Source organism: Eubalaena glacialis, chromosome 10 (genome assembly GCF_028564815.1).
Source record: "Eubalaena glacialis isolate mEubGla1 chromosome 10, mEubGla1.1.hap2.+ XY, whole genome shotgun sequence".
Lineage (NCBI taxonomy): Eukaryota > Metazoa > Chordata > Mammalia > Artiodactyla > Balaenidae > Eubalaena > Eubalaena glacialis.
Window position 1 is genome coordinate 19,860,153 of NC_083725.1, and position 24,658 is coordinate 19,884,810.

At 38.8% G+C, this 24,658-nt stretch overlaps 2 protein-coding genes across 4 annotated transcripts in view; both read right to left on the reverse strand.

The window, feature by feature from the left end:
- POGLUT3 (protein O-glucosyltransferase 3) overlaps positions 1-24,658 on the reverse strand; it is a 56,282-nt gene that overhangs the window by 23,913 nt on the left and 7,711 nt on the right. The gene's annotated exons all lie outside the window — the stretch shown is intronic.
- EXPH5 (exophilin 5) overlaps positions 7,945-24,658 on the reverse strand; it is a 72,879-nt gene continuing 56,165 nt past the window's right edge. For all 3 annotated transcript variants that reach the window (XM_061203890.1, XM_061203889.1, XM_061203891.1), the window contains 2 exons: positions 16,947-17,082; positions 7,945-13,695 (listed from right to left, as the gene is read on the reverse strand). In XM_061203890.1, coding sequence (XP_061059873.1) covers positions 8,321-13,695; positions 16,947-17,082 — 5,511 coding nt within the window. In that variant the 3' untranslated portion in view covers positions 7,945-8,320. The remainder of the gene's footprint in view (positions 13,696-16,946; positions 17,083-24,658) is intronic.

A 24,658-nucleotide genomic window follows, 5' to 3' on the forward strand; every position in this document is an offset into this window, starting at 1 on the left:
ATGAAAAGACAACCCTCAGAATGGGAGAAAATATGTGCAAATGAAGCAACTGACAAAGGATTAATCTCCAAAATTTACAAGCAGCTCATGCAGCTCGATATCAAAAAAACAAGCAACCCAATCCAAAAATGGGCAGAAGACCTAAATAGACGTTTCTCCAAAGAAGATATACAGATTGCCAACAAACACATGAAAGGATGCTCAACATCACAAATCATTAGAGAAATGCAAATCAAAACCACAACGAGGTATCACCTCACACCAGTCAGAATGGCCATCATCAAAAAATCTACAAACAATAAATGCTGGAGAGGGTGTGGAGAAAAGGGAACCCTCTTGCATTGTTGGTGGGAATGTAAATTGAAACTGCCACTATGGAGAACAGTATAGAGGTTCCTTAAAAAACTAAAAATAGAAGTACCATACGACCCAGCAATCCCACTGCTGGGCATATACCCTGAGAAAACCATAATTCAAAAAGAGTCATGTACCACAATATTCATTGCAGCTCTATTTACAATAGCCAGGACATGGAAGCCACCTAAATGTTCATCGACAGATGAATGGATAAAGAACATGTGGCACATATATACAATGGAATATTACTCAGCCATAAATAGAAACAAAATTGAGTTATTTGTAGTGAGGTGGATGGACCTAGAGTCTGTCATACAGAGTGAAGTAAGTCAGAAAGAGAAAAACAAATACTGTATGCTAACACATATATATGGAATCTAAAAAAAAAAAATGGTTCTGAAGAACTAGGGGCAGGACAGGAATAAAGATGCAGACGTAGAGAATGGACTTGAGGACATGGGGAGGGGGAAGGGTAAGCTGGGACGAAGTGAGAGAGTGGCATGGACATATATACATTACCAAATGTAAAATAGATAGCTAGTGGGAAGCAGCCACATAGCACAGGGAGATCAGCTTTGTGCATTGTGACCACCTAGAGGGGTGGGATAGGGACGGTGGGAGGGAGATGCAAGAGGAAGGAGATATGGGGATATATGTATATGTATAGCTGATTCACTTTCTTATAAAGCAGAAACACCATTGTAAAGCAATTATACTCCAATAAAGATGTTAAAAAAAATGTGGCCTAATAAATTAGATAACATGTGGTAACACCATTTTTGAGAACAGGTCAAGGAAGCCATATAATTGTATCTGAACACTTGTGTAGCTGTACTGAATCTATACCAACCTGTTTTCTTTCTCATCCTAACCCATATCTTAAAAAGTGTATCTCTTCAGATCAACCAATGCCTTGACTAGATTCTTTATAATAAATCAAATATCATTCACTCAACAAACATTTATTCCATGCCTACTATGTTTTACACATTATACTTTGACTTCACAGCTCCTGTGGTTTAGTGGAGAAGAAAGACGAAGAGGCAATGTAAATAGTGTTATAGGTGCTAAAACATGGGTGTCAAGAACTGTATAGTGTCTGGGATTTTACCCTATTTATAAGCTAATAAATTAGTCTGTTACTGTTTCATGGATGCTGTCAAAAGACACAAGACTCCTGGGTCAGAGACAAAGAACAACATTCTTCATTGTAAAAGCAGTAGCCAGAGCTTGTTTTGGTTTGTGTTGGATCCCCATATCCCTTGTTATGGGCTGAAATAAGTTCCTCCATAATTCATATGTAGAGGTGTTAACCACAGTACCTCAGAATATCACTATATTTGGAGACAGGACCTTTAAAGAGATGATTAAGTTAAAAGCAAGTCATTAGGGTGGGCCCTAATCCAGTCTAACTGGTGTCCTAGTAAGAAGAGGAAATTTGGGCACACAGAGAGACACCAGGAGTTCTTGGTTACAGGAGACAGATCATGTGAGGATGCAGTGAGAAGGTAGCCATCTGCAATCCAAGGAGAGAGGAGTCAGGAGAAATCAAATTTGATCTTGGACTTCTAGCCTCCAGAACTGTGAGAAAATAAATCCTGCCATTTAAGCCAATCAGTCTGTGGAATTTTGTTATGGTGGCCCTAGCAAACGAATACACTCTTCCCCCCCCCCCCGCCCCCCCAACAAAGTCCTGTGGGGACAATGCAAAAGGCCTGTCCTGGATGCCTGAAGTGAGTTGCATTACAAGAGATACACTCTAAATGCAGGGGCTTGCCATTTTTAGAGTAAGGGGAATTAAGTCTGTTCTTTTTCAGTGGGGAGATGTTATCTCATCCCTCTAGGATGCTTGCTGCAAACACACCCTGAACGTTTACACCATGGGTAAAGAATAGTCAAGAACTTACATTCTTGGTATACCCAGCAAAAATGTTCAGGTATGTCCAGGGCCCATGGCAGATTGCCTCTACCAACATAAGTACACCATATGAGGCCCAGTTAACCCAACCTTGGAGAACTGAGATGCTTTCTGAAAGAGATGACATCTATGCTGACTCATGAAGGTCAAATAAGAATTTGCTGCAGGAAGAGGGGGAGAAGGGCATTCCAGGCAGGAGAAAAGTCATGCACAAAAGTTGAAATAAATGACACACTTCAAGAAGTTTTCTGTTCCCTTTCACATTCATCTATATATGGAGTTCCAATCTCAGACACCTAGAATTACAGTCTGTGTGTGACTCTGGAAGGTCAACATTAAATATGTATGCGTTTATGAATTGCACTGGCCCCTGGAGTCTTCACATTAAAGCTATGTAAAATTCGCAGCTATTGATTATTCACTCAGTTCATCATTTTCTACCTTTTCTAGAAACTGTTCCTCTTTTTTTGTTAATATACTACACAACCCAGAGTTAACAGTGAGGCTTTGTGAAACATGACCTTAACCCATGGCCACAGTTGATTGGTCCATAGTTTAGGACCTGCCTCATACTGAACCAGTCAGAATCTTTTCCTTGGGAGTTTAAAATCAGGGTTAAAAGATTTCAATTTGTAACTATTCTCTTAAACAGAGGCAACGTAAACGTCATGTTTTTTGCCTTTTAGACTGAAAATGGAGGAGAAATATAGAAAACTCTCTGGGTTTTCTATACAGTGCACTATAGAGGCTTGGTACAGTTCATAAGCAGCATCTCTGCCCTTGGTTTCTGGGATACCCCTGTGTCATTATAATAAATTCATCTTTTAACATTAGAGAATTGTCTAATTTTCAATGTTATTAATAAAAACCTTACTTGGGCTTAGACAAGCTTAGATCTCATAAAAATTTATTTTTGATTATTTCAGTAATATTTATTCAGCACCCACTTTTTGTCATGCATTCTGCAAGGTGCTGGGGATATAAACTCAGTGCCTGCCTTTCCATTCATTACAGTTCCAAGGGTGGATTTTAGATTATGAGACAACTGGTTTAAATATTAACTTGCATTTAGAATCTCAGAATACAGGTGTATTTCCTCCTAAAACACACTACTCATTGGTCCACTCTGAATCAGGCACTCATTCCTGAACCAATCAATTGTGCTCAGACTCTTAGGGTCTTGTAAGAACATTGATTCTTCCACAGTGAACAGGTGGTGGTGGTGGTGGTGGTGGTGGTGATGGGGTGTGAGTTGGAGAATGGAATTGCCAGAGAAAAGAAAAAATGTCTACTGGGAAGACAATCATATCAGCAACCACTGTATACCTCCAAAGCATTTTTAGAAGTATTTCTGAGTTTACTCTAGACTGCAATGACAGCATAATCTGGAAAGGATGGATGGGATAGAAAGCATGGGCTCAGAGGGAAAATTAGTGCTAGCATTTATTTTATTAAAACACAATGTTTCCTAAAAGTTCTCAACACAAGGAAAAAAACAATTTTCTTCTTCTTCTACCCTCCCTTCTTTTTGTATCTGTACGAGATGATGAATGTTAATTAAACTTATTGTGGCAATCATTTGGCAATATAGGTAAGTCATGTCATTATGCTGTACACTTTAAACTTATGCAGTGCTGTATCTCAATTATATGTCAATACAACTGAAAAAAAACCCTACAATTTTTCACAGACTGTAGTACAAATATTAATTTTCTAAAAGAAAATAACTTATTAAATATTCTCCTGGATAGTAAATCTTTAAAAAAAATTATCTCTCATTTTTTATCTGTATACCCACTGATAAAACATTCTAAGTGCATAAATACAATCATAATTACACACACACATAGATTCCTATGTATACCTATATGTGTGTGTATTTATAGTTTCTTTTTTGGAGGGGTCTTGGCTACCTCTTCTCTCTTTTCTGCTGTTCTTGAACATACCTCCCCACCTCACCCCCCCAGTCTGGCCACAAAGCAACCAACATTAATAGCCTAGTATGTATCCCTCCATACATACACATGCATATGCAGGTTTCTTGGTTAATGCTTTACAAAAATGAGATTTTGTACTTCTCACTCAATAGTACCTCATGCAAATTCTTCTAAGTCAACTTGCATAGTTATATCTTATTTTTTTAATGGTTTCATCATATTACATATGTGGATGTTCATAATATATTCAGTCACTTCTTATTAGGTATTCACTTTGTTTCTGGTTTTTGCCACAACAAACATTGTAGCAATACAAATTATTATGTGTAACTCTATGCATATTAGTGCTTTTTATTTCTATTGGAGTGGTTTCTGAGGCAAATAAATATGATTCAGCCAACATCCTGATTCTGCATCTTCCTGGTCATAACAAGGACAGAAGCTCCCACGGCAGTCCAATAATCTATGGCATGGTTTTAGGAATTGGACCTAGAATTTCAGCCTAATGTTTATCTCCTGAGCCCTACCAATGTGTTTCTGAGCAAAGTATATATGCTTTAATAAATCCTTTTCTATTTGAACCACCTAGAGAGGATTATATTGTATACAACTAAAACTCCTAGCTGATCTAATGTATTTTAAATTTTAATAAAGGACAGTAAAAATATTTTGCATAAAATACTGCTCATATTCAAGATGATGACACTCTCCTGTCCTTGGTAGAGAGATGGCTTTGGGTTCCTTTTCTAGAAAAGATAAAAGATTAGTACAAATCTACTAATTTGTTTAGCAGGAATTAACATTGCATGTCTTACATTTCAACTGGAAAGATCTGCTTATCTTTCATAAGCGCTACTGGGCAGTAGATGGCCCAACCCCACGGGGCTTCCTCTTCCTTTATAAGTGTGAGAACTCTCAGAGAGAAATGTCAGACCCTCCTCATTCCTCCTCTCTTTTGCAGCCAGGTACATTGATCTCCACTTGTTGGTTGGTTGCTTTTTGGTACAAATGGAAGGAGAAGAGAGAAGGAGTCATTGTTTTCTAAAACCACTCATATGGCTGATCTTATTCAATAGCCACCAGAAAGACTTATTTGAATACTTTTGTCCACCACACTCCGCTCCCCTTTTCTTTTTTGTATTCTTCCTGAAACTTTCACACTTAAAAATAATCACTTGAGGATGGAAATAAAAACCAAGTCAAATAATGCATCTATTTAAATCATTTATTTCAACACAGGCATTGTTTCAAATTTGTACCTTGTCTTGTAACACATTTCATATCTAGAGAACAGGTTTGAGAACAAGTACATAAAAGGATTATTTGACAACATTTTAAACAAAAGTGCTTAAGGCTTATCACATGTTTCAGAAACACAGAAGTGCCAGTCACAAAGAGCCTCAAAGTAAAATATTTACATATTTACACTGTACATTTAAGTGGGTTATTCTGAAGCATTATTACTATTATTAACAATAAACTCTTAGCAATAAGGCCTTTTTAACCCTCTGGCATTCAATGGAGTATATTACTTTTATGGAGGTGTGGATATTCCAGTTTGATACCTAGCTTTACCATAACGTAAGTGGACTTTCTTTCACCACCTCAAGTACAGGCACACATGTACCTTCTACACAAAGCAGCTTTTATTAGCCTATCATCAGCCAAAACCTTGTTAGTAGCAGTTGGAGTTTTATTAACAGCGATGTATTTACAATATAAGGGGGTAAATTATTTAGAGGGAAGCCTCTAAAAATTAAAATAATCTCATTAAGCCCTATTTTAAATGGACTTTACATGTAAAATTTATGGCTATAGAAGTCTATTATTTAAACAAGTTAATAATTTACCAGGTACTTATTAGTATCAATTCCCTCATTATTTACTCCATTTATGTGACTATTTACTTTAATGATGATTATATATTTTAGAAAACGAGTTATGAGTATAAAAATGACTATTATAAATTACTATAGCTATACCAAAAATGAATATTAAAAAGCAGCAGTTTGTATGTTAAAATACATAGACATTTGCTATACTTCTTTAACAAAGTGTTTTATAAAGGTATAAAATTATAGAAGGTGCTATTTTCATGAATTTTCTGTTTGCTTGATTTTTGAGCCAGACCAACAAGCAAACATTACCAATAGTGCAAGTGAGCATTGGCCATCAATGACCTTTGAATTCAGATGGTAGATTCTAGTACAGAGAATCAGGGTCCCGAAGTAGTTGTTTAGCCTGACCTTAACTTACCTGTTGATATAGGCTAAATTCAGTGAAAAATAAGCTAACTTCATCTCACCTTTTGTAACATACGTGTAGACTCAGAATATTTACCGAAATAGATCAGTAAATGATCATTTAAAAAACCAAGAATCTTAATATTAAAATATTAACTTCCAATATTTTAAAATTAAATAGAAAACATAGGTCATGGTTTATGAATTTTATTTAAATAATCAGATAAATAGAAAAAGGTAGAATTTACAAACATACATGAAACAAAGAATAAACTGTTATTTATTCTTCACCATACAAATTTAAATGGAAATGTTTAGAACAGTTGATTTAGAATTCTACTATCAGTCTCTTTGAGATCAGGATTGGCCAGAGCTTGAAGTTTAAGACAATTTATAGATTGAAGAAATAGCTTTCATGTAATTACCTCATTTTCCTTAGTTTTGAGTTTCATGGGAACAATGCAAACGAGCTCTGGCATTTTGCTTCTAGGCAAGGTAATGGTTAGGAGGATAATAATAATATAGTCCTTTCTTGCATTTCTATCAGTTCCAAATTTCTGTATACTTCCCCAACACCTGCCATTATCCTTAATTTATATGGATGAAATAGACTAGGTGAGAAAAATGGAAACTAAAATGAGGCCAGGAAGCAAATATAAACCAAACAAGATGAAATCCATTCATGTTGACCCTCACAGTACTAAGATCCAGGATGGCATGATTTCTGTAGTTCTAGCAGATTAGCTTCACTGCCACCTATTTATTGGTCTTTATGCTGATTAGGAGGAGAGAAAACCCCAAAAGTTCCACATGGCAAATAAAGAGTTAGGAAAACCAAGTTATCAGTGGGTGTGACAAGTTATTTAGTCTAGATAAATTATTGAAGGAATCATAGTGACGAACCCTTAGAAGCTCTGCCTTCTAATTTCCAAGGGTCTGGTAAATGATCTGGCAAAGAAGCCTGTGAACCCCAAGGTGTCAGATCTGACTTGGTAGTACTTTAGGGACTTGACCAAGGCTACCACTTGCAACTAAAATGTCTCACATGGAAAAAAGTGTTCTATCCTGCAAATAAAGAAAATTTTTAAATGGTTGGTTCTGGAGAAATGGAAAAAAAAAGGAACAGTTGCTGAGAGAGCTGCAGTAAGGATGTCAGTCTCATGAAGGGATGTATGCTTATCTCTACCCCTCAGTTATGTTCCCTTCCTAAGCAGAAATTCTGTGGCTAAGCCACCCTCTGTACCATCCTAGAAACTATTTCAAAGGAATTCCTAGGAGTACTAATGTTCTTTGGCTTACTACGGATTCACCTCTTCACCTATTATCTCAACAAGCACTTCAAATATGTGTCTCCCTGGCTCCACTATGGATAAAACAGGATGTCCTTATAGAAATCCCCTTATCTTTGTTCAAAAGAAAAAAAACCCTACATTTTATTTAATGCCATGAATATAAGGCATGGAAGAGGCAAGACAGAGTTTTGCTGTTGTGCTGGGATATTAAATTTGTAAATCACCATGAAAGGTATAAGAAAGTTAGGGGGAAAATAGAGCAGGAAACCAAAACTGGACAGTGAATTAGAGATTAAATTTGGGCTGAGTGGCAGAAGGCCAAGGATATATACAGAGGAAGAAAACAGCAGAGAATCCCTCTAAACAAGAATTCATTGCTCTAGAATTCAGGAAGTCTATATATAGGGTGTGGAGGGGGAAAAAAAGAGAATTTGGATTGTTTCAGAGCAGGAACTGCCCAGACTAGATTTTTTTTTTTCTAATATCTGTCCTTTCCGTAGACATACATATTTGCACTTTATTTACATTACAAACTTTTGGTGAAAAGGTTATATACATTTTATAGAAAAAGCCTCAGAGTTCTGACTCTTTGTCATTTTCATCCAGGTAGTATTCGTCATCCGTGGTTGTGTCTGTGTCACAATCCGAGTCTACTGGATCATCTTCATAGATATTAAGTGGTGCACTTAGAGATAAGCCATCTTCTGGCATCTGATTACTAGGAGAATTAGAACTTGATGACTTTGTTGGGTTAGCAGGGTTAACTACATCATCTTTCAGGAAGCCAGGGTTCTTAAGAAAACTTGGTTTCCATAATCTTCCTTGTGTGAGTGACCTCTTTACATTCTCCAAGAAAGCCAGTTGTTGTTCTTTCCCAAATATCCCATAGTCAATAGGTCTGGATATAGATGTTGCAGACCTAGGACCCATTTTTGGCCTGCTGTTGTACAAAGACCAATTTTCATTTTCATCACAGGAGGGAAGTTCAGAAAAAGATTTGAATCTTCGACTGTACCCACTGTTGTTAGAGAATTCATTCCCAAGGGTCAGTTGACTCAGGGCATTGTCAATAGAAGTACTTTCAGAAAAATGACGCTCTCTGACTTTTGGAGGGTGACTTTTTTGTAGTAGAGCACGGTGCACACTGATACTTTTTAAACTCTTTGAACGATAGGGGTGTGGCTCAGGTTCCCACTCCAGAGATGAAGCACTCCTTTGTTGTTGCTGAAAACTGGCCAGTGGCATGCTTACTGTAGATTTCTCTGCAGCCTCCAATTGAAAAGGAGGGTTCAGCCCCCTCCGATGGTCAGGGAAGTCTGCTTCCCTGAGGCTGATCAATGAGGGTTGGGCCAGGGCTTCTGACTCTCTTTCCAAAATCTGAGCTACTGTTACATCCTTAGAATTCTCATACTTTAGTTGTGATTCTGAGATTTTTTTAAACTCGTTTTGATATGGCTGTGAAATGTTGTTAGACTTCTGATTGCTTAAGTGTGTAGAAGTTTCTCTGTTGGTTATTGCAGTAACCTGGAGAGGGTCCTCAGATTTCTCCACATTTACTCCATCATTACTTAACCTGCTTTCATCTGTGGATTCTGTGGACTTTAAAGTAGGTACAGGGGAGTGTGGGTTGCACTCTGGTGTGCCAAGGGATAAGGTGCTAAAGCCAGAACTGTTCCCACTTTGAGGAAAGATAGTTACATGTCTTCTGGGGTATAAATCTTCAGCTGGAAATTTTCTGCTTGCTTTGGACATAACTGCCAATCTGTGTTTAACTGAAGATCTGTTTTTCCCTTTTTCTAGGTCATCCAAGCTTTTTTTACTTTTATTACTTCCTTCAGGAAGTGAAGGTTGATTCCATGCCAACTCCTGCATTTCATCTTTAGCCTTGCTCTCTGTCATATTTACCTCCTGACTTCTTTGTGGTAGTTCTCTGGGTTCAGACTGCAAACTGTCTAAATCTTGTTCACTTGAACAAGTCTTCTCATCAAGCTGTAGTTTATGCAAGGCTGGAGTAAGAGCAAAGACTTGGCTTTCTGAGTCAGAAAGTGGTTTATCAGGGTTTTTTGGGAAATCTTTTCTAATTTCCCCTCTTACTTCCCCAGGCAATCCATTGGAGCTATCATCTATAGCTATGCCTGTTATATCTTTCTGAAGACTTCCAGTAGCTGTAATGGCTATAGCACTTCTTGTACACTCCCCAGAACTTCTAATGATTTGGGAATTTTCAACATTCTCTTCTGAATCGGCTGGGAGGTTAGAAAAATCACTGTTACCTGATTTAATGGATTGCTGACAATTTTCAGATTTCTCTGTTGTAACTTTTTTTTCCTGAAGCATTGGTGAAGTATACAGGGTTTCACTTCGCAATTTTTTCCCTTTCTCTTTCTCGCTTTGTGAATCACATAAAGGTGTTTTAGCTAAGTTGTGTGGGGAAATCTCTCTAGATTTAGGTTCTCCTTTATGAAGAGAAACATCTGCTTCAATAAAAGCAATTTCCTGTAATGTAGGTTCTGAGGACCCAAAACTCGGTAATTGTAAACCAGTCATATTTTCAGTGGTGTGAGAAAGATGGCTGTTCTCCTGAGCAGAGCTGACCTGCATCTTTAGATCTTTAGATGAAGGTGTTCCTGACTGCTCTTGTGTAGAACAATTTAGTTTGTCTTTTTCTAAAGCATTAGGAGATGTTTTAGTCCCCACTTTAGTTGATTCTGTAAGTGAATCGATATTTTGTGTGTACTTTTGAAGAAGGTTACAGAATTTTTTGCTGTGTTTCCTTGGTAGAGTATAATATATTGAAATCACCTCAAGACATTTCACATTATCTTCATCACCAGAAACAGAAAACATACTAGTAGTCTTAAATTTATGTAATGTTTTCCCACTTTCTTTGCCTGACAAATCTGCAGAAAAAGGTAAAGGGTGTTCATTTGGATGGGAAAATATACCTGTCCTGGAGGCAGAAATTCTACCATTCTTTTCAGTGCATTCTTGAAAGTATTCCTTCTGGTGGTGTCTTTTGCTTAAAGAACACTCCCGAACAGATGAGTCACTTCCCAGAGGGTTAATGAGTCTCTCCCAAGGCTTTAGTGTTATAGTAGAAGCATCTGTACCTGAGACTAAACCTTCTTCTCTTTCATCTCTTCCAGTTGAGGCATATGGCACCCCTGAGGGACATGACACAGCCCTCTTGATGAGGACTTGAAGTGGTCCTTTTCTAACAGAAGCAGATCCAATGTTTGTCATATTTGTCATCCCCTCTGTGGCTTCAGGTGGTACTGAGACTGAGTCTGAAACTACTCTGGAACATTTGCTCTCTGACTCACAAGAACTGGGACTGAATTTGTTTGATGTGTACTTCCCTACTGGATCTTCCACATCATTTTTGATTTGGAATGCAAGTGGCTCATTCCTAAACGAAGAAGGCATTATCTTACTTTCAGACTTCCTGTTATTGATGAGAAAACTGGCTGATTTTCTTGGTAAGGTACAGTAAATTGTGTGAAGCTCAGGAGGCTTGGAATTGCTTTCAGTTCCCTCAATGAGGTTACTGCTGTCACTTGTAGGTATTGATCTACTTTCCGTTTTGCTTAATTTTTCGGTATAGGATATACGTCGTCTTATTTTTCCTTTTCCCTTTCCATCCCTGAAAGGAGGATGTGAATGGCATTTGACATCAACCACTTCATTATGTACAGGCATACAATTAACATTACTCTTTTGGTTTTCTGAGAGGCTTAGGGAAAATTGACTATTTTGGTTCTTGTAATCATTGTCTTTTTCTTCTCTTTCTCCCAGAGCTAGATCTTTGCTCGAAGGACATTTCCAGGAGAACCCTGTAGGAGAAGGAATCACCAGAGCATCAAGGCAAGAAATATTTGATGGTGAGGAATCTGGTAGTGTACCTGATGACAGATCTAAAGAATCACATGGCATATTGTGGTCGGCAGGTGACTTGCTACAGTTGGTACAATAAGTTGTGGTACATTGTTCTTCCTTGGTATCTAAAACAGCAGGCTTTTCTGGAGACTGTGCATTTTGATTATCAGTACGTTCAGGACTCCCATGGTTATTTTTAATAATGCTTGAAATATCTTTATTTCTTTCTGTTAATTCCTGGTGACAACCTTGATTTGGGCTGAGAAAAGGTGATGTTGTTCTGCTTTCCTGAATGAAAGGAAGGGAAGTTGCTGAGCCAAGTTTTCTGTTCCCAGTATAACTCTTATTTTTTTTTAGTTCATTGGCTTTATGAATTTTGGAGATATCTCTCCTGGAAATGACTCCAGGCAAACTTTTTGAACTTACTGTCGTAGATGCATTAAAAACAAATCTGTTGCTCTTGGCTGAGTCCTGGGAGAGGAGATTTTGAAAATCAGGTAAAGGGTTAGAAATTACTGTCTGTGAAACAAGTTGGGGTATTTCACCTGTCATGTTTGTCTGGTCTATCTTGTTTAGTTGTTTGTCTTTTTCCAAAACAGTTCCATTCAAGTCTTTCTCATTATTCACTTCTGTGACCAAGATATTGGGTTGGCTTTCAGTCAGAGGTGGAGAATCAACTGAATCACTGTTGGTCCCAGTGACTTCTGTATAGTTTCTGTTTGGAAGAGAAGCAGGCTTAATTTTCTGCAAAGTGACTGTGGGATTCTGAAAGCTGGGACTCTGAGGATTCCCTCTGTCATCAGGAATCTGTGGGAAGGTAGTTTTGAATGAGGATGCTAGAGTTTGAGCAATTCCAAATGAGTAAGGTTCTCTGTTTATATGTAGTTCCATAGGAGAACTGTCCTGTTGACATTCTAACCCACCAGATTTGATGTGATAGCTTGAACCAGACATGGAGCAAACATTTGGTGTGCTGAAATGAGTAGACTGGTTCCTATTAACTTGTGACACCTCCATGCTCTCCAGTGTGGATGCCTGAGAATCAAACTGTGAGGGATGTGGCTTCTCTTGGTTTCTGGAAATATTTGTTCTGTACCTAGGAGAAAATGGCCCCCAGTGTTGAGAAGGAACACTATGACCATGACCAGATAAAAATGCACTATTTGCTTCAATGGAGATCATTTCAAAGTCTCTGTCAGAAGAAGTGAATGGCTTCCTGTTTTGATGAAAGTCAGACCAGGAAGAATGTTCTTCCTGTTGGCCCCAAAAAGGACTTTGTCCAGATCTCTGTTCCCTGCTCCATCCAAAGGTATTGCTAAGGAAAGACCTAGTAAATGGGTTATCTTCATGGTAGAACGGCATATTCTCTGAGTTCTCAAATGGGTCAGGACTCATTGCATTATTCATGGGGGCATTTAAATCAACACTTCGGGAAACACTCTGTGAATGGTAAAATTTGTATCTCCTATCCTCCTGAAAACACCTGGGATACATATACTGGTCAGCAGGGTCAATTTCCATTGGTGATGGTGTCCTCAGGAACTCTTCCTGGTTCTGCCTATCTCTAGAGGAATCTGATCTATTCCATATGATAGATGATAAAGGAGTTCTTTTTGGGCTCTGTTGGCGGCTTGGTGGTATAAATCCAGTATTGTTCTGAGTTGTGGCTGAAAAAGGTAAGCCTCTTGCTGTGAAATACCCTGTAGCTGGTGAGGCTGATCGTTGTCTGCTGTCAAAATACAGAGAAGTACTACCAAAAGTATTCTTTTGCACATTATCTTCTTTTAAGACTCTGGGTTCCCTTGTCTTGTACATATCACAGATTGTCCTTGTTCTAGGAGAAAAGGTTTTAAAACCTTCCTTAGGGGTCCCTGGTCTTAAGACGTCATAGATAGACATATTAGAAGTTTCATTACAGCAATTTTTGTGCCTTGCTGTGATATTATGGTGTTTATTCCCACTGGTGTAAAAACGACTGAACTGTGTTCTTGATCCATAGTTGAGAGGTGTTCTGGAATTCAATGAGCTTGGAGACTGTTCCTGAGCCAGTTTTCCATCCAAATCATCTAAAACTTAAAGGAGAATATGCATCATTTTTTTGCATAAGATTTTACAGTCTAATAATATTTTGAGTTGTTGAAGGCCCCACTTGAAGAAACATAATCCCTTATAATTTTTAGATCATATCACCATAAATGTTATGACATTGATTTTGATTATGTCTTTAAGATAGTTTGACTTTTACAAGCCTGTAATGGAAGTTTCTTTTTCATTTTCACACTTTTTCAAATCACACATTTTCAAAGTTGACCTTCCAAAATGCCTTAAGAACATAAAAGCCACATTTTTTCCCCTAACAGTAAATTTTAATCATGGTTTCTAGTGAATCTTTTGTGTCACTAGGTAGCTATAATGTTTCCAATTATGTTTACCTCAGGGGATTGTAAAAGATATGAAAGTTTGTAAATAACATGTGAGTTCTTAGTTGTACTTAGTTGCACATTACTGCCAAAAGTTTAGCACCCAATTTATTAACATACTTATTTGGATGGATTTGAGCAATATATAAAATTTTAAGTTCTATAAAATTTTGTTAAGTGATATGCTAATGGTAGATTGCTTTTCCTGGAAAAATTATGGCCCATTAGCACTCATAACATATAACACTTTCTATGTGTCTGTCAGGTACAGTTCTAAGCACTAAATAGATTAACTCATTAAATCCTCATATAACCTTGTAAGTTTGGTACTGTTACTATTCTCATTTTATAAAGAGGAAACTGAGGCAGGAAGAGATTAAGTTACCTAGGTCACACAAGCTAGTAAGTGGATCCAGGCAGCCTGTCTCCTGAGTCCACACACGCAACCACTGTGCCATAAAAGTTCACTTTTCATTTTTTCTTTTAATGAACTAAAGATGATTTCACTATGAGCTCATAATGTTACAAGGATGTGAAGTTGCTGTTGGCAAACAATGTTTACTTTTCTCTCAGTAACAAGGTCAGAGAGTGGTGTCTAAGTCAGGCCCCAGTGACCTCCTTGTAATTCTGAGGACCTGGGCCAACCCAAGACCCAGGGCTCATGCTTACTAGGACCACAGTCTCTGTGATCTCAGAAAAGTCACAGGATATTTTCAGCTGATTGGTATTTCCTTGAACTGTTTATTGAATCATATTCAACATCTTTTCCTCAATAAAAACCTGTTAGAATTTAAATAGAATCCTAATCTTTTAAGGTTTTAAGATGCTCTAAGACCCACCTTGTAATAGATATATTTTATCATATTCATGTTACAATAAATATGAGTAGATTGTGTATTTTTTGAAGAAATGTTCATTAAAAAAATAAAATCTGACATGAGAAATAAGTTATGGGATTATTTAAATTGCTGAAGAACTTTTTGGTTTACAGAAATCTATCCTTCTGAGTTACATAAAATGGTGCACTCTCTTTGGTTACTTAAAATTATTTGTCATTAAAAATTGTAATTTTAACTCTTCAATGACAGGGAAAGTGAGGTATATCGGTATCTGAGTGAATGTACGTGAGACGTACTTATAATACACCAATTATGTTAGGACAGGTGCTGAAGGGGTTTTTGAAATCTGCTCTGAATTTTCCCTACGCTATTTTATTTGTAAGTTGGTACTATTAAGTTCGCATAGCCAGCAAAAGAACTAGTCTTGAGCATTAAAGATCTGTAACTAAGGAATTCTTCAGGGAAAACATTCATCAATGTTTTAATGAAAAAAGTTATTTTTCTCCTGTCCCTGAAATAATTTATTTCCTGCATCCACAAATAAAATAATCAAGCAATGCCAAAATATAAGGCAGGGCAAAAAGAAAAGAAAACTACATAAATCTGTCTTTAAAGCAAATTATAATGAAATCTCTTTGATTTCTGTTCTCCCTTTCAAGCTGTTCATAGTTTTTTCTTCCTCCTTAAATAAAGTCTTTTGCTGACTACAAAAGCAATATATGGTAAATACAGGAAAGTATAACAAAAGACGTAAAATCACCTGGAGTCCTACTTCCCAGGGATAACCACTCTTAACATCAGTATCACAGGACTTTAAATTATTCAAAGTCACTTTGATTCCCAAATTAATACTGCTATTTGACTCACTACTCTTGAGGTCAAAAAAATTCCTGTTCTGCTTCTCCTTTTTATTTTCAGAGAGGTGAAGTCATTTTTTTTCTTCACTTCATAAAAAGTAGTTCTCCTCTACTAGCAAAACCTTTGTTTTGGAACAGAAGTTTTCCTCTGGGTCTCTTTTCTCTGAAGCAAGTTCTCTGCCAGTAACCATCTTACTGAAAGGAGTTAACCAACCAGCTGGATGTCTCTCAATGACCACACCACCTGTCCTAACTATAGGGCTGAGGTGACATCATTGCCCTTGCAAATTGAATTTAGTTCCTCAAGGTGAAGCTAGTGAATGATTTCAGACTTCACTTTTCAAATGGCTAGGCTTATTTTATATAGAATAAACTATGTCAAGGTGAGCTATGCTTGTATAATAAGGTCCATGTGTATATAGTAGTTTTGGAACCTGTTTTAGTCTTTATTGTTATGTATTGTACAAGGTTAATTGTTTAACAACAATCAGATTTCATCACAGTGCATTTAGGTCCTAATCAGGAACGATAGAAGTCTATTAAGGACAGTAAACTTTATAGATATATTTCCTAAAGACATATTTTTTCCTTTTTATCTGAGTTTAAATATTAAACATTATTACCATTCCATAGATTTATCAGGCCCTGATCCAAGAATATTTGCTTAGATTATATTTAAATATAAGATTCTTTAGGGACTTCCCTGGTGGCACAGTGGTTAGGAATCTGCCTGCCAATGCAGGGCACATGGGTTCGAGCCCTGGCCTGAGAAAATCCCACATGCCGCGGAGCAACTAAGCCCATGCGCCACAACTACTGAGCCTGTGCTCTAGAGCCCGCGAGCCACAGCTACTGAAGCCCGCACGCCTAGAGCCCGTGCTCCGCAACAAGAGAAGCCACCGCAATGAGAAGCCCGCGCACCACAACGAAGAGTAGTCCCCGCTCACCGCAACTAGAGAAAGCATGCACAGAGCAACAAAGACCCAACACAGCAAAAAATAAATAAATAAATTTTAAAAAAAAAGATTCTTTAATATTTGTGTTGATAGCATGTAACCACATCCTCTTCAGGTAAGGTAAACAAGAGAGACTTCAAAAATAAAGTACAGGGTTTGATACATTTTGAGCACTTTAATACAGACTGTAATTATTATTTGCTTTCCTTTAGTACTGGGAATTCCAAAGGCAATTCAATGCATAGACTTACCTTGGAAAAACTCATCCTCTAGCAGTGAAGCATCCCACGGAGGCATGCTACTTCCCTCCCTCATGCCTGCTGGCTTGGGGACAAATGCACTGTCAATGGGTTGATTTTCCAGAGGTGAATTGTATATTTTTGACTGCTAATTTTAAAATAGAAAATGTAATATTATTTATGGACCTTCCCCAGCCAACATGTTCCCACAAAAATGTCCCAAGCTTAAAAGTCTTAGTCTAAGGACAGCAAATAAATTTTCCTAACATTTATTTCTCTAGTTGTAATGTTTTGTTGTTTTTGCAATTTGCAAGTGATCACAAACTTCTCCATACCTACATTAATTCCTTTTAGTATGAGCCTTTTCTTGCAAAAGATTCCTACAAATTTACATAGCACTACAAAAATCTTAAGGAGGTTCCTGGAAAATAAGAAAGAAATTGACCTCTCTTGAGTGGGGAATGTTGTCTCTCTGGCCCCAGTGGCTGTAATTTTAGATTTCTTAACACTGTACCTATTTTCTCTCAAGACGCGGTTAGCTGAAACTTGCGGTAGATCTTAAGATTTGTAAACTTGATGGATTTAGGGAAAAAAAGTATTTCTATCCACGGAAATCATGTAGAATGGTAGAACCTCCCAGATACACATAAGGAACTGATTAATCATTCTGAAAAAAAGGCGCTGAAAAGCATGACCTTATAATTTTTTTAAACCTTTGCTAGTTTTATAGGATTTAGGAGAATGATGTAGAGTTCTTTACTAGCAAATTTTATCTTGATTTCATTAAATCCATCACTGCTCTACTTTCAAGTTTTAATTTGCCTTTATAACCTTGGGGAATTATCCACTCCCACACCTCCACTTCCTTTTGCCAAAACTCCATTTGCATTTCCTCTGTCAAACTGGCTCTGCCACTCATGACTCCACTTTAACTCATCCTGCCTGCACCCCTGCACAAGGCCACTTCCCATTCCAATTGCTTTATTTTCAGTTCACTTTCTACCCAGTCCTTGCCGCTTGAATCCTTCTCTTCCCCAATTTTTCTCTTTTCTTTTGATGTTCACTATCACATTTAATCTCATCTTGAATGCTTAAGGCCAAATCTCTAATCTTCCTAAAGCGCCAGCTTTTTAACTTCTCCAACACAAGTCTGTCCAATTCTAAAGCCTAGGTTCTCTTAATCCTTGCATTCGTCATAATCTAGTATTTTTATACCTGTCTGTTTCCTTTCTCAAGATCTAGGTCAGTTATGTCTTACAGAAGCCCTGCCCAAATTTCATTGACTTGTCATTTTCAGTTCTATGGGCAAGCCATAATTGAATACATACAGAAGAGATTTAGTAATAAGAAAAATAATCCAATGATAATTTATTGGCTATTGGATATAATTTAACACACTTATGTTAAATTCAGAAGTAAACAAATATTAGAAGCACAATATAACTATAGGGATATACCAATTGGAGGTAATAAAACTAGAAACTAATCATTTGAAAAATCAGATCAGTTACAGTTACACTTTTCTCTCTACAGTGCATCGAGGTGTTCTCTTTCGTGTCCTACCTACTGTCTCTCCAAGTCTTTATTTGTGCTAGTAACAATTAGCCATGAACCTTATAAGCCCATTCTTCCCAAACCTGCAGTTTTGGTAGTTGGTGCAGAGTAGATACATTTGAGAGAATAGTAAGCATCATTGTCTCCCAACCATTTTAACATTCAAATAAACTTCAGATTTCCTCTATGTAGACCAGAGTACATTCTTTTTGGCCTCCTGGATCACATTCCTTTATAATGAATTTATAATGAAATGAAAAGTACATGAACTAAACACTCAGGTGAAGAGATGAACCTCTCTAGGCGGGAAGGATTTCTACCAAGAGACCGTGAATATAACATCCTTTGGTTATATTTCTGCACAGATCTTCTGCTTCAAGGCCACCCCTATTCACCTAACATATTAAGGATGTTTCCAACACATGGAGATATTATATGGCTAAGAGAGGTAAATCCTTCTGCGGTTCTGAGCACACACAGATCCTCAGTCAGGGGTCAGTCTTGGACTCCGAATCTTCCTCCAAAGAATATTCTGTGCCATAACGTTATCATAAAAGATGAAGCCTATTTCCCATACCTGGCCTAGAGGATGAGGCCCAAACACCTCCGTGCAGCAAAATAGTGTCAAAATCCTTTTCCAATTTTTGATTTAAGCCTTTCTTCCCCAACTAGCTTTAATCCCCATGCTCCAAGTTCCCTACACACAGTCCTCTAAAATGCTGTGCACTTCTTCTGAGGACTCCGTGTCTCTGCTCCTGATCTTCGCTCTTCCTCCCCTTCTTCTGGAAAATATCAGCTCATCCTTTGGAGTCCAGTTCCTCTATCACCCTCTCTGTTAGTCCTTCTCCAATTCTTGCAGGAATAATTAATTACCACAGTATCTTTTATGCACCTCTGGTGTTATACTTTTTTTTTATTATTATTATTTATTATTATTATTATTATTATTTTTTGGCTGTGTTGGGTCTTCGTTTCTGTGCGAGGGCTTCCTCTAGTTGCGGCAAGCGGGGGCCACTCTTCATCGCGGTGCGCGGCCCTCTCACTATCGTGGCCTCGTTGCGGAGCACAGGCTCCAGACGCGCAGGCTCAGTAATTGTGGCTCACGGGCCTAGCCGCTCCGCGGCATGTGGGATCTTCCCAGACCAGGGCTCGAACCCGTGTCCCCTGCATTAGCAGGCAGATTCTCAACCACTGCGCCACCCGGGAAGCCCTGGTATTATACCTTTTATTTCATATCAAAGTTGTTTACATTCTCTCCACTTTTACTTTATCACTCGACTTCTACCCTTCCTCCCCTACCCTCTCACACATTCTAATCCCCGCTCTGATCTAGGAAACCAGGGATTCACAGACACATGAATAAAACCCTGGAAGTGGACCAAATTCTAAAATAACTAAGAAAGCATAGTATTCTACTTTGTATCCTGAGCACCTTGCATAGCATCAGCATTTAAGAGATTGACTCATATTTACTGAATTCAAAGACGATGCTTCCCACAATAATATTTCCCACTTCTGAACTTCTCCAATACATTTTTGTACACTCTTTTGACACTATCTTATATTTGAACAAAATTACTCATTTATTCAGTTTTCAATATACTTTAAAAATATCTTCTCTCATTTGATCCTTGGAACAAACTTGTGAAATAGGTAGGGATTTTCATTCCCACTTTGCAGATGAAAAAACTGAGTCTCAGTTAAGTACCTTACTCAAGTCACAGGAATAATAAAAGGTGACACTGGCTACTGATACTCATATGGTCTGATCTCTAATCCTATTTTCTCCACTACATTGCTTTGTATTTTTATTTTACTGATGTACATTTCTTCAATTAGGTGGTAAACTCTCTGAAGACAGGAACCTTGCTTTAAACATTCCATACCCTCCACGCACACAGTTATGGATTGATTTTCAATATACCAAGGTAGGAAATTACATATATAAGATTTTTAGTGAAGATTATTACAGAAATTGAGACACTGAATATTTACAATATTGACTCAATATAGCATGTCTGAGGTAGGAAAGCATAATGGTTAAGCACATGAATACTAAAGTCCAAATCCTGGTTCTCTCTCTTAAAAGCTGTACAACTTTGGGCAAGTTGCTTAACGTTTCTGTTCTGTACCTTAGTTTCTTTCTTGGAATAATGAAAAAAAAAAGACAACAACGCAACAACAATACTCCTCATCTCATAGTGTTGCTGCGAGGATTAAATGAATTAATAGTTGTAAAACACTTTAGAATGGTGTCTAGCACTTAGTAATTCCTCATCGTTAGCCATTACTAGTCTTCTGTGGTTACCGAGAATTTCCTGGAGGACTCCTGCAGGTGCTCGTAGCGTAATGAGTTAGAAAAGTGTCCTACAGGATTAGAGGCCAGAGTCTCAAAATGCTGGCTTTAGGGTCTCAGTTACATTCTTAAACATGGTACACAGAATATGCTGAGCAAAATAAGGCCATTTTTCCAACCCCAATTCACTCTCCTGATAACATCTGCAATTCTGACATGAGACAAACAAACCTCTGTCACAGAGTAACCTCAGACTATCTGAGAACTTCTAGGGCAGCCAAACCTGTAGAACAGCTGTTGGAACTGAAGCCTAAGCTCACGGATGTTATCAAATGCCTTGATAAAGTCAACAAGTTAATTTTTCAAGGTGTTCTTGAATTTATTCTGCATCTGTTTTCCTGCAAAGGTCAAATCCAGCATTGCACCTTGTGGCTTAAAACCACACATTCATTTCTTCTTTCAGTTTCTGAGTACTCACGTTGTGCCAGGAAGTGGGGATACACAGGTGAGCAGGCATAGTCCCAGCCTCAGGGAGCTCACACCAGCCTAGTCTGGTTATGCCACATTGGAGGTATGTTTCTAGGGGTACAGAGCTGGCATATCATCTAAGAGCAGACCCAGCCAGAATTTGTTCAGAAATAAGGAGTGACCAAGTGGCCAAGGCCATACAGTTTGTCTATTCTCGGAGATGGCGGCTACTTTGATTTTGGATCCCTCGCCTTTAAGGAGATGGTTCTCAACTGGGGTCAATTTGCCTCTCATGGAACATTTGCCAATTTCTGGAGATAGTTTTGATTGTCACAATTTAGTGGAGGAGAACTACTGGCATCTAGTAGGATGCCACTAAACATCCTACAGTACACAGGAGAGGCCCCACAACAAAGAATTATTCAGCCCAACATATCAGAAGTGCTCAAGTGGAGAGAAACTCTGAGCTAGAAGATCTCTAAGTTTCTCTTGTCAACCTAAATAAAAGGGTAAACTGAGGCAAGATCGAGAGATGAGTTTATTTAGCAATAGCAGAGGACTTGCAATTTGGGACACACAAACTGTAGCGAGCTGCAGGCAAGTCTGCTGAGGGTTTGGGATAGGCTGTATTTGGGCAGGGAATGTAAAGAGGGGAGATTTCAATTCGAGTCTGTTAAAACAAACTTATATATACTACCAAATGGAAACTAGATAGCTAGTGGGAAGCAGCTGCAGAGCACAGGGAGATCAGCTCGTGCTTTGTGACCACCTAGAGGGGTGGTATAGGGAGGGTGGGAGGGAGGGAGATGCAAGAGGGAGGGGATATGGGGATATATGTATATATGTATAGCTGATTCACTTTGTTATAAAGCAGAAACTAACACACCATTGTAAAGCAATTATACTCTAATAAAGATGTTAAAAACAAACAAACAAATGGAGATCAGCTTTGAAAATTTCCTGAGCAGACAAAACCAGTCCAGTCATACAAACAAAGCTCAATTCAGCTTATTTTGTGAGGCCAACCTGACCCAGGTCATTTTTATTCATGCCTCTGGAAACCATAAGCAAAACTTTGCAAGGTTGATAGGAGGCAACCCCTGACCAATTCCCTGTCATTTAAGAAAATTCCAATATTATTATCAGTTTTCTGTAAATCAGGCATTTATGGGAAATCAGTCTCTCAGTCCTTAAGTTTTGTCTTCCTCAGGGAACATGTGTGAGATTTTCCATTTTATGCAATGTATCCTCTGGTTCCATTTTAGACTGAAATTCTTTCACACTTTCTAGCTCTAAAAATTCTGTTTTCTGAAACCCTTTGCTTCTTTTAAGCTGATGTAAATGTATATTTATTTATTTATTTATTTTTGGCTGCATTGAGTCTTCGTTGCTGTGCGCGAACTTTCTCTAGTTGCGGCGAGCGGGGGCTACTCTTCGTTGTGGTGCATGGGCTTCTCATTGCGGTGGATTCTCTTTGTTGCAGAGCACGGGACTCTAGGCGTGTGGGCTTCACTAGTTGTGGCATGCGGGCTCTAGAGCACAGGCTCAATAGTTGTGGCGCATGGGCTTAGTTGCTCTGCAGCATGTGGGATCTTCCTGGACCAGGGATCAAACCCATGTCCCCTGCATTGGCAGGCAGATTCCTAACCACTGTGCCACCAGGGAAGTCCCTGATGTAAATGTATAAATAGCAGCTTCCTTCTCTCTCTCTTTTTAAAAAAATATTTATTTATTTATTTGGCTGTGCTGGGTCTTAGTTGTGGTACGTGGGATCTTTTAGTTGTGGCATGCAGGCTTTTAGTTGTGGCATGCAAACTCTTAGTTGCGCATGCATATGGGATCTAGTTCCCTGACCGGGGATCGAACCCGGGCCCCCTGCATTGGGAGCATGGAGTCTTAACCACTGGACCCCAGGGAAGTGCCAGCTTCCTTCTCTTTGAATGGAAGGTCACCCAAGAATGTAGTACAACCTCCTATAAAATGTTGGAATCCCCCTTGTACCATTCCTGCTAGGCTACCAACCAAGTGAGGGGAAGTTCATTATCTTAAATCTTGTCAGAATCCCTGTGGCGGGCTTCCCTGGTGGCGCAGGGGTTGAGAATCTGCCTGCCAATGCAGGGGACACGGGTTCGAGCCCTGGTCTGGGAGGATCCCACATGCCGCGGAGCAACTAGGCCCGTGAGCCACAACTGCTGAGCCTGCGCGTCTGGAGCTTGTGCTCCGCAACAAGAGAGGCCGCGATGGTGAGAGGCCCGCGCACCGCGATGAGGAGTGGCCCCCGCTTGCCGCAACTGGAGAGAGCCCTCGCACAGAAACGAAGACCCAACACAGCCAAAAATAAATAAATTAAAAAAAAAAAAAAAAAAAAGAATTCCTGTGGCATCAAAGGCCAAATTCCAGCTCTCTGCAGGTTAAGGGGATAGGACTTTCATGGATAAATAATGGAGATCTACATGTTATACAAAACCCTTGTCTTCAACAATAGTTTCATTATTTTCTCTCTCCTACTTTTTATAATCGTTATTAACTGGGAGCTACAATCATCAGCTTGAGTTTCATTTATATTCCCAGTTCTTACTTTTTTAGATTGACATGCTCTGAGCAGTGAAATGGTTTAAGGCAAGCAGCAATTAAGAGTGCCAAAGAAGGATATCTACTAAACCTCAGACTGGACTTTCAAATCCCAAGAACTCCTGATTAGCTCTCCTGTTTTATAACTTCTAGGTGCTCGCATTCCTTTTTATGTTCCTCATTTGTTTCAGACCCCATGGCTCTTAAGTGGGAAAGGAGGGTTAGCTCTCAGCACTTCTCTGAGGAAAAGCAAGAGTACAGAAGCAGCCTGAAGTAGGGCTCTGTCCTTTTAGAGAACAAAGCTGCATGTGTGCCAGTTCAGTCCACTGCTCAGTTAAAGGAAAGTCTGCAGGTAGCGAGCAACCGGGGCTCATAAGCAAACAGGGCTTTGGGGCTGATGGAGCTGTAGGCATTTTTTTTTTTTTTTTAAATTATTTATTTATTTATTTATTTATTTATTTTGGCTGCATTGGGTCTTCATTTCTGTGCGAGGGCTTCCTCTAGTTGCGGCGAGCGGGGACCACTCTTCATCGCGGTGCGCGGCCCTCTCACTATCGTGGCCTCTCTTGTTGTGGAGCACAGGCTCCAGACGCGCAGGCTCAGTAGTTGTGGCTCACGGGCCCAGTTGCTCCGCGGCATGTGGGATCTTCCCAGACCAGGGCTCGAACCCGTGTCCCCTGCATTAGCAGGCAGATTCTCAACCACTGCGCCACCAGGGAAGCCCTGTAGGCATTTTTGACTTCTGGCTACGGAGTTAACAGAGACCCGGGTTTTTCAATCCTGATTATACCATTTTCCAGTATGACATTGAGCATGATCTTTAAATTCGCTGAAC